The following is a 16453-nucleotide window of genomic DNA, read 5'->3' as shown; positions in this document are numbered from 1 at the left end:
ATATTTATATATATAAATATCTATAAATATCTCCTCTAAGATATTTATTATCATATTTATTTATTATTTTATTTTATTTATATATATATATTTTGTTCAGGTTACTACACTTCCTTTTATATTTTACATAAAAATAAATCTTTTGAAAAAAAGGTTTGTGTCTTTTTGACAAACCTCATAGGAGGTCTATATCATTTTTCAAACCGTAGGAGATGTCAATGAAGATTTTGAAACCTTTGGGTAGATCTTTGTCTTTTTATTAAATCTCAAGGGAGGTCAGTGTCATTTGTCTTATTAATTTTGAAGTTTCAAAAATATTATAAACTTCTTTTAAAATTTAAAAAATGTAAAATACTTCATTTAGATTTGTCAAAAAGACACAAACATTTTCTCAAAATACTTATTTTTTTACAAAATATAAATAGATATTTGAATATTTTTTATTAATTTTATGTGAGTTTTATGTCAGTTTTGAAATCTTATGAAAGGTCAATAAAAATTTTAAAACTTGATTGGAGATATTTACCTTCTTGTTAAACCTTGGGAGATTTATATTTGTATCTTTTGTCGAAAAATTAAATAATATTTTTCTTAAAAAAATAAGCGCGTTCCTTTGAAGAATCAACTCACGGCATTGACGCAAGGACGCGACAAGTCCACTTGATTCGCTGACGAATATCCATCTATCTGACGCCGTTTTATGGTGACATTTACGGTCTCTTCTCAATTCGAAGAAAACACGTGCTTCAATGCCAAGTCACAACCCTCAAAGCCGAAGGTGGGGGGAGGGAAGGAGAGCCCGGAACGACGAGTCGACGACGACGACCAGAGCCCTAAACGTCTCTCCCGAAGGTCGCCATTAATGGCGGCGAGAACGACCAAGGTCAAAGGTCCCGCTTCTACGCCTGGGCGGACGACCGCAAGGGTTTGGCTCTACCTGGCACTCCTCACCCTGCAGTATGGAGCTCAGCCTTTGATCTCCAAACGGTTCACCGGGTAACGATACTGCCTTCTCCATCTGGACCTGTTTTTTTTTGTTTTTTTGCATTTAGGGAGATAATGTTGCTGAATCACTGTGTTTGGCTTTGAATTTGCTTTATTTGTATTGATGCAGTTCTTTCGTTTTGGTTTTAGTTTTTTAGGTGCTTAAATTGTAAGAATTGGTGATTCAGTGTTGTTAGAGATTAGGAACTAGCAGATTACTCACATACGTGCACAAAAATATGTAGCTTTGATATCCCCTGGATGGAATCCACCAAAGAGATACAGAAGGGAATTCACCACTCTAGATACAGATGACTCACTACTGTATTGAATTAAAAAATAAATTTCACCACTCGCATCGAAACTGAAGGGAAATAAGGCAAAGGCCAAGATCTCAATTTTTTGTTCAAAAACGCTCCGTATCTCTCATACATGGCTGGAGATACTTGTATAGGCTTGGAAAGCCCTCCAAACATAGTAAAATTCTAATTTTCACCTTTTTATAGGTGGAAATAACTAACTTTGATGGGAAGGGACTCAAAATAATCTCCGTTTTAAAACATAGGAAAACACCAATTAATGCATAATTTAATCTAGGAATATCACTTTTTAAATTTGAAATCCATTTATGATGTGCATATTTTCTAGTTCCAGAACCTTCCCAAAATTGGGCCAAAGTCTTGCTGGTCCACAACTTGTTTGCATGCACAAAAATTGAATTTGTTTGCATCATTAAATTATATTCCAACTGTCCAAATTCGTAGAACTATTTGAGAAAATCCTTTGTAAATCATGGTAAAGTCTCTGTAATTGGAGCCCTAAAGCTGGCAATGAATAAAAAGTGGCGTCATGGCTAAGGAAATGGTGATTTGGCTGAGATGTTTGTGTTACTTTGTGGTTTGTGGGCGACTATAGTTTCCTTGTTCTAATCTTATGATGCATGGTTTTCGAAATTGTCAAATGGTGACATTTGCAGTGGCCATAAGCCATTACCTGAAATAGTCTTCAATTAATGTTTATCTGAGCAATTTACTCATTGCTTCATGACCTAATTGTGCGAAAGTTCTGGGTGTCCAATTTTCACATGCCTCTTTATCCTTCTATTTGTTGTGTTTAAAATTTCTATTAGAATTCTCCAGTAAAGTTGTGGGTTTCTACTTAGGAAAGCTGCACTTGTTCATGCCTTGTTGGGCAAATGGTTGTGGAGATTTGCCATGGAGGTTTTTGGAAGAAAATGTCATTATTAGTAAATCTATCTTAGCAGAATGGTTTTGTTTTCTAAGTGTTCTAATGGGGTAAGAACTTCTATGGGGGTTGGGCTTTTTGAAATGCATCACGGGTGCCAAAAAAAACTTTTGAAATTTATTGGCTTCCAAGTGGGGAATGGGAGTTAGGATCAAATTATAGTGAGATGTCTGGTGTGAGAATGACACTTTAAAAGGCCAATTCCCTAACTTGTTTAGAATAGCTGGTAATGGTGACATGTTGGTTGCTGATATGTTTACCATAAGGGGATGAGGCTGTTGTGTGGAATTTTTTGGTTAGAAGAAAGTTGATAGACTGGTAGCAAGAGAATGTTGGAAACCTACTTGCCAAACTTTATGGCACCAGAATCAATATCAATGTGGAGGATTTTGTGAGGTGTCCTTTTTTTTTTGGGGCCGGGGGGGGGGGGGGGGGGTGGGGCAGTTCGACAAACAAATTCTCCATCAAATACCATTACAAGATGTCAGCAGTGACAATGGGGTTCCTTTTCCATGGAAAGGAGTGCGGAAAACTAGAGGGCTTAAAAAAGTTGCATTCTTTGTGTGGGATTAGGAATCAAATCTAACAAGAGACAACTAGTACAATATTTCAGTACTGATAGTGGTGCTTTATGTGTAAAAAGGATGGGGGTAGATTCAAACCATTCATTACTGTTATCCGCTTTTATGGGAAATATAGGGCCTTTTGGGGCAGTGGTTCAAAGTGAGCTGGTCATGCCAGTCTGCCTGGCTTCTGTTCTTCTCTGGAAACTCAGTCATGGTCAGAGAAACCTGACAAAAGTGTGGTATTTGGCCCCTCCATGCAGCTTGGTGCATTTAGAGATAGAAAAACAAGGGAGCTTTTGAAGGAAGAGTGTCTATACAGAGATTGAAGGATAGAGATGTTCATACTTTATTTTTTATTTTAAGGCATTGTATGTTTCTTCTGTGTATCCTTCTTTTATTCGGGTGGGACCCCCTTTGTCCCTAATTTTGAGTATACAAACCAACTTATACAAGAAAAGGAAAGAGTTTAACTAGGAAGTACGTCCATTAATATTGATGGCTTTGAGTGACTATTACTTGAAGTGTTTTTGAAATAATGTTTTGTTTTATTTTCAGTCCTTTTTTAAAGATACAACAACAACAACGGCCCTCAAGTCCCACTCTATGGTGTTGGCTATATAAATCCTTTTTCGCCAATTCATGATTGAGGGTATTTTCCTCGACTAGCTTAAGAGCTATTGAATCCTTCCTTACTACTTCACTCCATATTATTTTAGGTCTACTCTTATCCCTTCTAATACCACTAGCAATAACTAGCTCATTTCTCCTCATTGGCGCACTACTTGGTCTGTGTTTCAAATGACTAAACCATCGAAGTCATCCTTTCCTTATCTCATATTCTACCAGTGCTATCCCTAAAGTGTTGCAAATATATTCGTTTCTTAATTTATCCTTAAATGTTATGCCACTCATCCACCTTAGCATTCACATTTTGACAATTTTTACGAATATGTTGCCCATCCTTCTAATCCATATAGCATGGCTGGTCTTATAGCTGTCATTTAGAACTTTCCCTTTAATTTTAGTGGTATTCTACAATCACACTGCATGTCTGAAACACTCCTCCATTATCTTTTAAAGATAGTAAAAGAAATTCACTAATGAAAAAAAAGAAAGAAATGGAGAAAAGGATGCCTTTCATGACAGTCTAAATGCAATTACAGAAGTGCACACCTCCAACTCAATCCTTCAAAAATTAAACAAATAAATTCCCCAAAGGACCCCAAAATGCAAGTGCAGAAGTGCCTAACAAGAAGCTGAAAACAACTTTATCATATAACAAATGGGAAGATGTTGTCTTGTCATTAAAAACCATCTCATTTCTCCCTTGCCATAAAATCCAAGAACAGCAAATGCAACTCAATTTCACAAAATTTTGCCTCTTTTACTTCTCCCAAAACCCCCAAGCTGCACCAACATGAAGTCATCAACGTCTTGTTGTGTCACCCATCCTTCACTAAAACAGAGAATAGAGATACCCAAAGATTTCTAGCCTCCTGACAATGTAGAAAAAGGTGGGTATTGGTCTCATTAAGCTCTAAACAAATCTTGCAAATATGGGGACTAATAGCCTTGGGGGTCTTCTTCCCTGCAATAAGTCATTTGAATTAATCTTGCTAAGAGTCGAATGCCCAAGCAAATTCCTAAATCTTAAAAGGAAACTTAGTCTTCCAAATAACCTTATTCAAAGGATAAAGCCATGAAGTTTAAGTTTCAATAAGTGAAAATTGAATGATTTACTTAAGAGAAGCTAGAAGTATCCCCTAACAGAATCCATAAAACACACTCAATTGAAGAACAAAAGAATCCAAAATTCTGTAGAGAATTGTTCGCTCATTGACCTCTCTTTCATTGAGATAATGGAAAAAATAGAAATCTTGAGAGCAAGTGTCCCTCTAAAGGAAAAAAATGTGATTGGAGCATTATAAAAGAAAGAAAGGCTAAAAAGACAAGGCATCAAAACTTCCAAAGAAACCTCAAACACTCATATATCTTCCCAAAACGAAATCTTATTACTACACCATGCTTGTAACAGGTACGAGGACAGAACAAATAGGCAAACGGAGAGCAAAAAAAAAAAACTACTTTAGCTGCTCGCATGAGAAACATACTAATTATTAACATCTTACCTGTTCCAATTACATACTTTTCTTATAGCCCTAGGTCTAGGCAATGACCCTTTTAGTGGAACCTCCACAACAATTTCCCTCCTAGGGAGATGTTTTTAGACTCCAAATTATTAGGTACAAATTCCCTTAGGTCTTCTAACCACATACCAACTAACAGGATGATTCTTCCTACTATAGCGTGTACTCGACCATAAGAAATCTATCATGGCATTTACCAACTAACACGATCCTTCCTACTATCATGTGTACCTGATCATAAGAAATCTATCATGATTCTCTCCAAAGTTTTATCAACATTAACTGGGATTCTTAAAGGAAAAATAAGTAGGGATGTTGGAAAGACAAACACTAATGATAGTGATATGACCCCCCTAGCCAAGTAAACTCTCTTCTGCCCCTCTAATATCCTACCTGCTTGCTCAATCATCGGATCCCAAGAAACAGAACTAGGAGTACCCTCTAAAGGAAAAGCCAAATAGGGCTAGTCCAAGAGAGTAATGCATCCAACTAATTGGTAGTAATCTATTTTAATGCTAGCCAGCCACTCTTTGACATGTTGTCCTTCAATGCTGAAATATTCTCAAAAAACTTTATCAAAAGATAATCCTTTCAGGATTTCTATAATTTATTTTTTTTTTTTGTAATTTTTTATATCCCCTTTTCTTTAGTGCATATTTCTGAATAAGTTATTATTATTTTTTTAAACATAATTTATAATCTCCCTTTCTTATGTGACACTGGTACATTTTTCTTTGCTTTCTTTGCAATGTTAGAGGCTTTCTGAATGTTTTGGCTATGTTAGGCATCTTATATTTGTGTTGGAAATGGAAAGTTGCATTTCCATTCATAATTCTTGCCATTCAGTCCTCTTGCCATTGCTATAGTGAATTAGTACTGAAGTCCACCCTGAGTTAGGTTGCTCTCCAAGTCTAGGTATTATTAGCATTTAATTGTTGACGAGGCAAGAAAGCAGTTAAAACTAATTGTATTAATCTTGTGACGGAATCTATTTTAATTAGAGTATCACATGCATAAGTTATTGGCTTTCCAGTTCTTTCTTCATAATTTTTGCCATTCAGTCCTCTTGCCATTGCTATAGTGAATTAGTACTGAAGTCCACCCTGAGTTAGGTTGCTCTCCAAGTCTAGGTGTTATTAGCATTTAATTGTTGACGTGGCAAGAAAGCAGTTAAAACTAATTGTATTAATCTTGTGACGGAATCTATTTTAATTAGAGTATCACATGCATAAGTTATTGGCTTTCCAGTTCTTTCTTCATACCAGTTTTCATTGAGAACACTAGTACTGGCCAAAAAGGTAAAAAGGGATCTGAAGAACTGCCACAACGTTATTGCGGAAACAATTCAAAAAATGAAGAGAAAATCCGAAAGCAGGATGTCTGTATGCTACCTTATGAGCATAACATCCCTATTGACATACTAAAAAAATCAACATCTCGTGAAATGTTAAGAAATACACTTAATATCAGAATAGATTTTGCACATGGTACTTAAGAATAATGATGGTTTGTTTGATTTGTTTCTGTTTCCACGTACTTTAAGAAATACAGTAGCTGCTACTCCCTGGAATGTCCATTTGAACTCACTATGTCTCTATGTGATTCTTTATTCTTTGTCAGACCAAAAGTTATTGTGACTTCATCTGTTTTGGCATGTGAAGTAGCAAAGGTAATTCTGCCCCTCCCTCAGCTTCTCCCTTCCCTTTTTAGCTTTTGATTCTTCATTTATCTGAGCACATTCTTCTTCTGCTTCATAGGTTATATGTGCCGTTTTTCTCATAACAAAAGATGGTAGTTTGAAGAAACTATACAAGGAGTGGACACTGGTTGGCTCTTTGACTGCTTCAGGGCTTCCAGCAGCTATTTATGCAGTGCAAAATAGTTTGCTGCAGATTTCTTACAAAAATCTTGATTCACTCACATTCTCAATCCTGAACCAGACAAAGTTATTTTTCACAGCTTTATTTACGTACATAATATTGAGGTATGCTTTCATGAGTGTTGCAGGGTTGATGTGCTGCTGCAATGTCTGTTGATTAGGATTCTTAAAGCCTGTTCTATGATTCTGTGTCTTGTTAATATTAATGGTATTTATAATATGTCAACTGTTTTATATCTTGGATGACATCTTTCAAAAGAGGAGAAAGAAAAAAAAATCGCTCAATTGAGTGATGATTCATGTCTGAGAATGAGCATCTGTGAACAGCTATTTATAGAACTGGGATGCTAATCTGATAATTAAGCTAACCTGGCTGATCGCCAGTCAATTGGTGGCTCATTGATTTGATTATTTGTTTGGAAATTGTACCTTTTTTTGATGGTCAAGAGCACACTTTGCCATGTTAGAGTGGTCCAGGAATTTGTAATAGGTTTGGTACTTAATTCTTTGATTTTTCTAGAGAGTATGTCTTCAGTTGCCTCTTGCTATACCATTTATTCAATGGCATATGCTGACTTCATGACTGAATCTAATTTCTTTTATTCTGGTTTCTTTTCTTGACAATATATTTCTTGATTGAGGATTTCGCTTTATAATCTTTGAAAGGTCATTCATTTACTAGACCCTCTTCTTTGGCAACTAGGTGGGACATTGATTAGCTGTCACCAGCTGATAAATTTCATTTTCTTGGTAGAGAGATAGATTAAATGATGAAATTATGCTGAAGTGCTGTCCCTTGTAGAGGTTTCTTAGAAGTGCCAAAATTTAAAGGGGGTGATTGTATTTGGTGCACAACTTAAGAGTATTTCTATCTTTTGTTAGGCGCCTTTACTCCATACGAGTTAGAGAAGGTTCATAGTACAGGCTGAAGTCATTAGATGTAATCATTGAAATAATTATTAAAGAAAAGAGAGAGGATCACTTCGCAAGTTCACTAGAAACATGATGCCAACACATTTTTCTTAGTAAATATCCCTAATTTCTGTTTAACTATGCCAGCATCTGACATCTGTTATTGTCTATTCTGGGTCAATTCAGGCAAAAGCAATCAGTTCAACAAATTGGGGCCCTTTTCTTGTTAATAATTGCTGCTATTCTTCTGAGCATTGGTGAAGGTTCTAGTAAAGGTTCCAGTGATGGGAACCCTGACCAAATTTTATTTTATGGAATTGTTCCTGTCTTGGTTGCTTCTGTACTTTCAGGTCTGGCTTCTGCTCTGTGTCAGTGGGCGTCTCAGGTAAGCAAAAGCATTCTGCATCTTTGAGTTGGACAAATATTCTGTTTTCTTGTTAAATTTGTCCATGTTTCCATTTTGTTTCCTATATTGCAGGTTAAAAAACACACATCATACTTGATGACTGTAGAAATGTCTATTGTTGGAAGCTTGTGCTTAATGGCTAGTATGTATAAGTCCCCTGATGGAGAAGCTATCAGAAGGCATGGGTTCTTTTATGGTTGGACTCCGCTAACTTTGGTAATCATTGTCGACCTATGGCTTTTCTTATTATAATTATTTTTTTTCCCGTAGGGGAATACGGAGAATAACAGATTGTAAACACTATGGTGGTAGCCAAACTGCTTAGGTGCTTAGCTGTTAAAATACTGCCCTAGCAGGAGGGATAACCACTAACACCTTACGGTATACTTGCATAATATTCAAATAATTTAAACTAAATTATCTGCTTCCAGGATGTTGCTTATGATGAGGATTGATGGTGCTTATGATCTAAAATGTTTTGTTAACAATTATGTAATTATTGAAATGGAAAACATTTCCAAACATGATGTTTCATATGCTTGTAAATTGTTATATAATTGTGGATGGGGAGGTGGAGCTTGACATTGGCACAAATGCTTGCAGAAGTTAGCTCATTGTTACCACAAATTTTGATGTTTTTTCTTGTCATTTCAAACTTTTTACTGGGTATTTAATTGCTTAGACGGCAGACTCATTAAGTTATGTCTTTGTTTCAGATACCCATTATAAGCAATGCCTTGGGTGGAATTCTTGTTGGCCTCGTTACGACCTATGCTGGTGGTGTTCGAAAGGCAAGTCTCGTGGCTGTAAAAATGTTGGGAATTTTGTATATGCAATGTGCAAAGAATATCAGAGTGGTTATTAGATGGTTCAATCCTGGCATAAATACTCCCTTTGGGAAAAGTCTTGGATTTGGATTTTTGGACAAAATGTGATATGAAATATGGATTGAATTTTGTCCAAATTCACATAAATTCAAATCCAAGACTCGATACCCATGCTCTTAAATGCAGCATATGCGCTGGTGATTATTGTTTGAAACAAAATTCCTTTTTAATCAATCATTGGCTATGTCATGGTAGGCTTAATGAGTGCTTGAACCCCTCTAATGGCCACTTAAAGGAAAAAGTCATTGACCCAGAATGTGCCATTAACTATATAAAAACATGGTAAATGAAACCCACAACTAAATTTCAACAATTGCCATTGAAGATCATATAGCCGGCAAATAATTTTCTTGGCAATTTTGTTAAGCAATAAACATTGGCAAATGGCTGGTAAAAAACCTAGACCGTTGGCCTGTTTAGATATTCAGTGTCTTTTAGGAGCCTGACCTAGCAGCAGGGGAGCCCTCAGCCCACTTCTCCCCATCCTGACAATGAATTCTCATATTAACATTAGCCTTCTATATCTTTTCTTTTATTGGAGTTCTTATACTATCAGATTTGTCCAAAAATCCGTGCAGGGTTTCGTCATTGTTTCGGCCTTACTTGTCACAGCGTTGCTGCAGTTTATTTTCGACGGGAAGCCACCTTCGTTCTACTGTCTTGTGGCTCTTCCAATTGTGACCAGTAGCATTTCAGTATACCAGAAGTACCCTTACCAAGTTAAAAAGAAGGAAGCTTAAACTGTATACTTGAGAACAATTAGGTGATTTAAATACGTCTGTAGCCACAATTGGTACAAGTTTCATTTTATTCGTTACTGAAAATTTTTGTGTACCAAAATTACTTAGCAGTGAAGGGAATTCATGAGGCATGCATGCTTGCTCTTGTCAAATTTGCCGACTCTTTGAATTAATAATTCATTTGGGCTCTGCGTTTTAAGCAATGCCTAAACAGTGCCAAGTACAAAGCTCCATCTGGACCCACTCTCCCAAAATGTTAGTTTTGTTTTGTCATCTGATGAGAAATGTCAGGATGGCTGAATAGCGAAAACCTAAAAGAAGCAAGGATACCCATATCATGTGAGTCAGCTTGAGCTGCCCACGTACAAACAGAAGGTTCTATATAAATAAAAAATTTTATATATAGAAATAAATAATAGGCACCTGCATTCACTCATACGGGCTTATATCAAAATGATTTCTCTTTTTACATATATATTTTCGGGATGAAGGAATTCAAAGAATGATTGTAGGTGTTTGGATTCAAGCAGTGGACTGAATCCAATAAGGGGCGGATTTAGGAATTACAATAAGGGGAGGGTAAAGTTGGTAATGTTTTACTATATCATATCTTAATTAATAAACTAATAGTATTTACTATCTAAAGGAAAACAGAATAAAAAATTAAAAGTATCTCTAATGACAATTTGGTATGATAAAAAAATCACACATCATCTATTCAATTACTCTTCATTTGGAAACATGAATTTTAGGGGTTTGGATTCATATTTGAATTTATGTAAATGTATTATAACATTATATTTAATTTATTTTAAATTCACACACAAATTTAAGTTCAAGTCCCGAAGTCTAGGTTACCAAACACTATCTCAAGGTTTTGAGGCTAAGGATATGATTCACAAGTTTCACATAACTACATGAAAAAAATTATACATAATCAATCCATCACAAGTTCATAATAGACAACAACACATCAAGTCTGCATTACAAATACAAATAATTTTGGAGTTTTTTACTAAAATATTAAGAAAATAAAAATAAAAAACACAAATATGAAGGAAATAGGCAAAAAATATGAAAATGTACCCAATTAACTTTTCAAAAGTCGGTTTGAGTTTAAAAAAATAAAATAAAAAACTTGCACAAAAATTTGAGTACTAAAAAAAAAAAAAAAAACCCGACAACCGACTTTTGAAAAGTTGGTTCTTCACACACACACAAAAAGCTTTCTGCCTTGCATCCTTGCATTTAGACATGACGAAATGGATAAAACTTCGTTAATCCGAACCGAATCCGACCCGCTTTAACCGACTATAATCAAACCGTTTGTTAAATGAGTTGAATATGATTTTCCATTTTATATCCGTCCCCTTAATGGATCGGGTCGGGTTTATCCGCGGATATCCGCCAACCCACTTAAAAGCACATTAATGATTAACACATAAAGCCCAACAGCCCCCAACCCACTTGCCGATGTCCAATTCATTGCCAACTGCCCAGTGTCCATGCGCACGCGGCTACACGGCCCACACCCCCTGGCCCAGATTCTCAACACAGGCCACAGACCGCACACAACACTCACGTGACCACGTCTCACTCATGTGAATCTTTTGATTCTTCTCTCATTCTCTGCGTACTCACTTCCTAATTCCCGTTCACTTTCGTTTACGATTTCATACTTTCATTTTTCGTCACCGTCATCGATTGCCGCCCCTCGCTCGCAGACCCTTGTGAGTCTGTGACAACCCTCGCCTCGCGGTGTTGTCGTACGTTCGCCAGTTCGCTGTTCGCCCATCGCTCTCTCGCTCGAGTCGCTCGTCGTTACAATGTACACTCTTACTCTGTGTACACACTACACTGCACAGACAACACTCTACAGTCTGAAATCTGAATCTTCTGATTCTTCTCTCATTCTCTGCGTTCTCACTTCTCATTCACTTTCATTTAGGGTTTCACTTTCGTCATCATCCTCGTCGACTGCCACCTATTGTTGGGTTTTACTGGTCGAGTAATTAATGGAAAAAATAAACAAAGCACACACACACAAATATTGACACCAGAGTTACGTGGTTCGGCCAAATTCCGGCCTACGTCCACGGAAGCGAGAAATTACTATGTACTGGGAAAAATACAGAGGAGGAGGAGGATACAATAATCACTCAACTCTTATAGCTCTCTTACAATTCTCACTCTACACCCTCTCTACTATCTCATGCACACTGATATATATATATAACTCTCACTCAACTGTTACAGCTCTCTTACAATTCTCCCTCTACACCCTCTCTACTATCTCATGCACACTGATATATATAGAAAGGGGAGGATCAAAAGATCAAAGTTGGTATGCTGCCAAGTTTTGACATTCTGGGCAGCCGGTGCCGACAAGGTTGAAATGGAGCAGCCACAGCAAAGATTGACAGAGGAGCAGCCGGTGTCGAAAATGTTGAAGGAGCAGCAGCCAACTACTCTTGATTGGGTATGGATCCATTAATTCTCCCCCTCCATACCCATAGGAGGAGAATAATATGTTAATCTTCAATTGACGTCCATCCCAGCTATATCCCTACATAGCTGAAGCTTCTCATAAGTCACCCCCTTTGTTAACATGTCTGTCAGATTCTCTTTAGTATGAATTTTGACTAGCTTCAACAGTTGTTGTTCCATCACTTCGCGTATCCAATGATAGCGAATGTCAATATGTTTTGTTCGGGAATGGTACATTGAATTCTTGCTCAAGTCCAAAGCACTATGACTATCACAATGTACCTTGTATTCTTCCTGTTTGACTCCTAACTCTTGAAGAAAGTGTTTTAACCACAACATCTCCTTCCCAGCTTCTGCTGCGACAATATATTCTGCTTCTGTTGTGGATAGGGCAACACACTTTTGCAATTTTGACTACCATGATACAACTCCCCCTGCAAAGGTGAACAAAAAACCTGATGTGGACTTTCTTCCATCAAGATCACCAGCCATGCCTGCATCAGTGTAACCCTCCAAGGTTGGTTCAGCTTCCCTAAAACATAAGCATAATCCCGATGTACCTTTCAAGTACTTGAGAATCTATTTCACAGCTTCCCAATGGTCTTTCCCTGGATTTGAAAGAAACCTGCTCACAATGCCTACAGCATGGGCAATGTTTGGTCTCGTACACACCATTGCGTACATCAAGCTTCAAACTGCTGATAAGTATGAGACTATTGACATTTCTTCCCTTGATGAGTGAGACAACTTCTTGCTTAGCTTGAAATGATTAGCCAGTGGAGTACTTATTGGCTTAGCATTTTCCATGTTGAACTTTTTGATTACCCGTTCAATATACTTCTCTTATGATAACCATAATTTTCTTACTTTCCTATCGCGACTGATCCTGATGCCTAGGATCTGTTGAGCTGGGCCTAAGTCCTTCATTTCAAATGACTTAGACAACTCCATCTTTAACTTGTTGATCTTGCTTGCATCTTGATCAATGATCAACATGTTATCAACATAGAGTAGTAGTATGACAAGACTACCATCAGGAAATATCTGAACATATGCACATTGATCTGTTGCAGTCCTCTTGTATCTGTGACTCACCATGAAAGAGTCAAATTTTCTATACCATTGTCTCGGTGCTTGCTTAAGGTCGTAGAGACTTTTCTTCAACCTGCAGACTAGGTGTTCCTTCCCTGGAACTTCATATCCTTCTGGTTGCTCCATGTAGATGTCTTCTTCCAAGTCTCCATGTAGGAAGGTTGTCTTCACATCCATTTGTTCAAGCTCTAGATTTAACTTGGCTACTAATCCGAGTATGACTCGAATTGTTGTCATTTTCACTACTAAAGAAAATATCTCGTCAAAGTCAACGCCTTTCTTCTGTTTGAAACCTTTGACGACCAATCTGGCTTTATGCGTCACTATTTGTCCACTACCATCTTTCTTAAGCTCGAACACCCATTTGTTCCTTAGTGCTTTCTTGCCTTTGGGAAGTCTTACCAGCTCATACGTTTGATTCTTATGTAAAGAATTCACCTCTGCTTTCATAGCTTCCATCCGTTTGGTTTTGTCAGTATGAGACTGGACCTTTTGGAAACTTTCTGGCTCCCCCTCATCAGTGAGTAAAAGATATTCTTATTCTGGATATCTTCTCGACGGAATCAGAACATGACCTCTTTTAGATCTTTTGGGCTCAACTTCTTCTAGAGGAGGAGATACTTCATCATCTGACTGATGTGATGATTCTGCAATTTCTGGTGAAGAGGGTTGTTGCTCCTCTTGCTCAACACCGTCTACATCTGTTTCCAAAGGATCATCCTGTAATTCTCCATGGTTTGTGGGAGAATATGATGGTGTAGGATCCATTACAATGACTGAAGCACTGGAACTGGGCTGGTTAGACTTTGTTTGTAGTTCAAAGTCCTCAAACACTTGGTTTTCATGGAAAACCACATCTCTCGATCTGATGACCTGCTTCCTCTTTGGATTCCACAATTTGTAGCCGAATTCAACATCTCCATCGCCAATAAAGATACATGGAATGGACTTCACGTCGAGCTTTTGCCTCTGCTCATTAGATATATATGCAAAAGCTTTGTACCCAAACACTCTTAGATGAGTGTAAGAAACTTTTCTTTTGTTCCATTCTTTCTCTGGATTTCCAAAATTAAGTGGTACTGACGGTGATCTATTGATAAGGTAACATGCGGCACAAATAGCTTCCCCCCAGAATGGCTTAGGTAATTTAGCCATATTGAGCATACTTCTAACTCTCTCTATGATGGTTTGATTCATTCTTTCAGCTACACCATTATGTTGTGGGGTACATGGGACCGTCTTTTCATGCCTAATACCGCGTTTAGTACAGTATACTCGTCTCCATTGTCTGTCCGGAGGCACTTCACTTTCTTCCCTGTTTGCCTCTCCACCAAAGCATGAAATTCCTTGAAATATTTAAATACCTGGTCCTTTGTTTTCAGAAAATATACCCACACCTTCCTTGAAGCGTAGTCAATAAAGGTAACAAAATACATGTTGCTGCTGATTGATTCTACTTCAATGGGTCCACATACGTCAGAGTGTACCAAACTCAATGGCTTTGACCTTCTCTTCATAGAGGAACTAAATGAAACTCTATGTTGTTTCCCAAATAAGCAATGATCACATGGGTTCAAGGCAATACCTTTTGTGATTTTGATAAACGCCTTCTTCGCCAGTGTAAGGAGCCCTTTTTCACCCACGTGTTCGAGTCTTTTGTGCCATAAGTTTGATGATGCTTCATCTTCCACTGCATTGATGGCATCAGTACAAATCTTCACTTGCGTCTTGTACAATGTGCAACAAATACGTCTTTGTGCTATTGTCAAGGTACCTTTTGACAATTTCCAAGCAAATTTCCCAAAGTAGCTTTTATAGCCCTGTTTATTAAGGGTTGCCCCAGAAATTAGATTGAGCCGAAGGTCTGGGACATGTTGAACGTCCTTTGGTGTTATGGTGCAACCAATATTGGTCACAATCTGTACGTCTCCAATTCCCACGATCTGATAAGAACTGGTGTTCCCCATCTTTACTGTACCAAAGTCTCCAGATTTATACACCATGAAGAACTCTTTGTGAGGAGTGGCATGGTAGGAGGCTGTTGTGTCTACCACCCATTCAGTGTCGTGGTTCCCAATATGACAACATGCATCTTCATTAATTGAAAATACTGATATATCTTGTATTAAGGTGACCAAGTTCTCACCTTCCTCCTTCTTTTGTTGCTGGCTACTTTGACCATGATCCCGCTGAAATTTTCGACAATCTTTCTTCATGTGGCCTTCAATGCCACAATAGTAACAAAAGATTTTCCTCTCTGCCAAATTCTACCATCACTGGATCTACCGTGATCCTCGGACCTTCCTCTAAATTTGCTTCTACCTCTGTCTCTACCTCGACTTCTAGTACTGGTACTTCCTTGAGGTCGGCCTCTAGTTTCAGCAACAAAGGCTTATGACTGATCTGCACCTATCTCTTTTCTCCTGGCCTCCTCGTTGAATAAGATATCTTTTACCATCGCCATGGTAAGTTTGTCGTTAAGAGCTGAATTGCTGAGAGTGCTAACCAATGTCTCCAAGTTGTTCGGTAAGGATCTAAGGAGCAGCAACGCTTCTGCTTCATCGCCAAGATCCATCTTCACATATGAAAGCTAATTTCTAGAGGTCTCGCTCTTTAACTTCAGATTAACAAGTTGTCTCATTAACATGGCTTTGTTGCGAGCAGTCTTGGCCTGGTACACGTTTTCCAGCTTCTCCCAAAGATTATAAGCATCAGTCTGTTGTGTGACGTGATGTTATACCTTATGGTTAGTCCATTGTCTGATTTGATCAATGGTCTTCCTATTCATTTTTCTCCAATCATCGTCTTTGACGGAATCTAGTTTTATACCTTTATAATCCAAAGGATCTACCAGATCCTTACAATTAAGGAGATCCTCCATTCGAGACCTCCACAGAGTGTAATTAGAGGCCGTGAGCTTGATCATGGTACCTGAGTCTGACTCCTCCATTGATTTTAAGTAATTAAGCACTAACTTGCTTGTATAGAAAAATTAGGGCAAAATCTCGAGAAACCAAATGTACGGTTGCATCCGGAACGATCGAAAACCCTAGAAATGGCTTAAGTTGTTTGAAAAATGGACCTGAATGGCTTCGAAAAGATCGGTCA

The 16453-nt window shown here is 37.7% G+C and overlaps 1 protein-coding gene across 1 annotated transcript; it reads left to right on the top strand.

Moving 5' to 3' along the window:
* The first annotated feature begins 605 nt into the window (after positions 1 to 605).
* LOC131159550 (UDP-N-acetylglucosamine transporter ROCK1) lies at positions 606 to 9918 on the top strand. Its single transcript, XM_058114563.1, has 7 exons — positions 606 to 996; positions 6563 to 6611; positions 6700 to 6926; positions 7920 to 8118; positions 8212 to 8355; positions 8856 to 8930; positions 9605 to 9918. Exons 1-7 carry the CDS (start codon positions 701 to 703, stop codon positions 9764 to 9766), a joined length of 1152 nt encoding a protein of 383 aa, XP_057970546.1. The 5' UTR covers positions 606 to 700; the 3' UTR covers positions 9767 to 9918.
* The last annotated feature ends 6535 nt before the right edge of the window (positions 9919 to 16453 follow it).

The sequence above is a fragment of the Malania oleifera genome, chromosome 7 (assembly GCF_029873635.1).
Source record: "Malania oleifera isolate guangnan ecotype guangnan chromosome 7, ASM2987363v1, whole genome shotgun sequence".
NCBI lineage: Eukaryota > Viridiplantae > Streptophyta > Magnoliopsida > Santalales > Ximeniaceae > Malania > Malania oleifera.
This window is presented reverse-complemented; position numbering and strand designations above follow the sequence as displayed.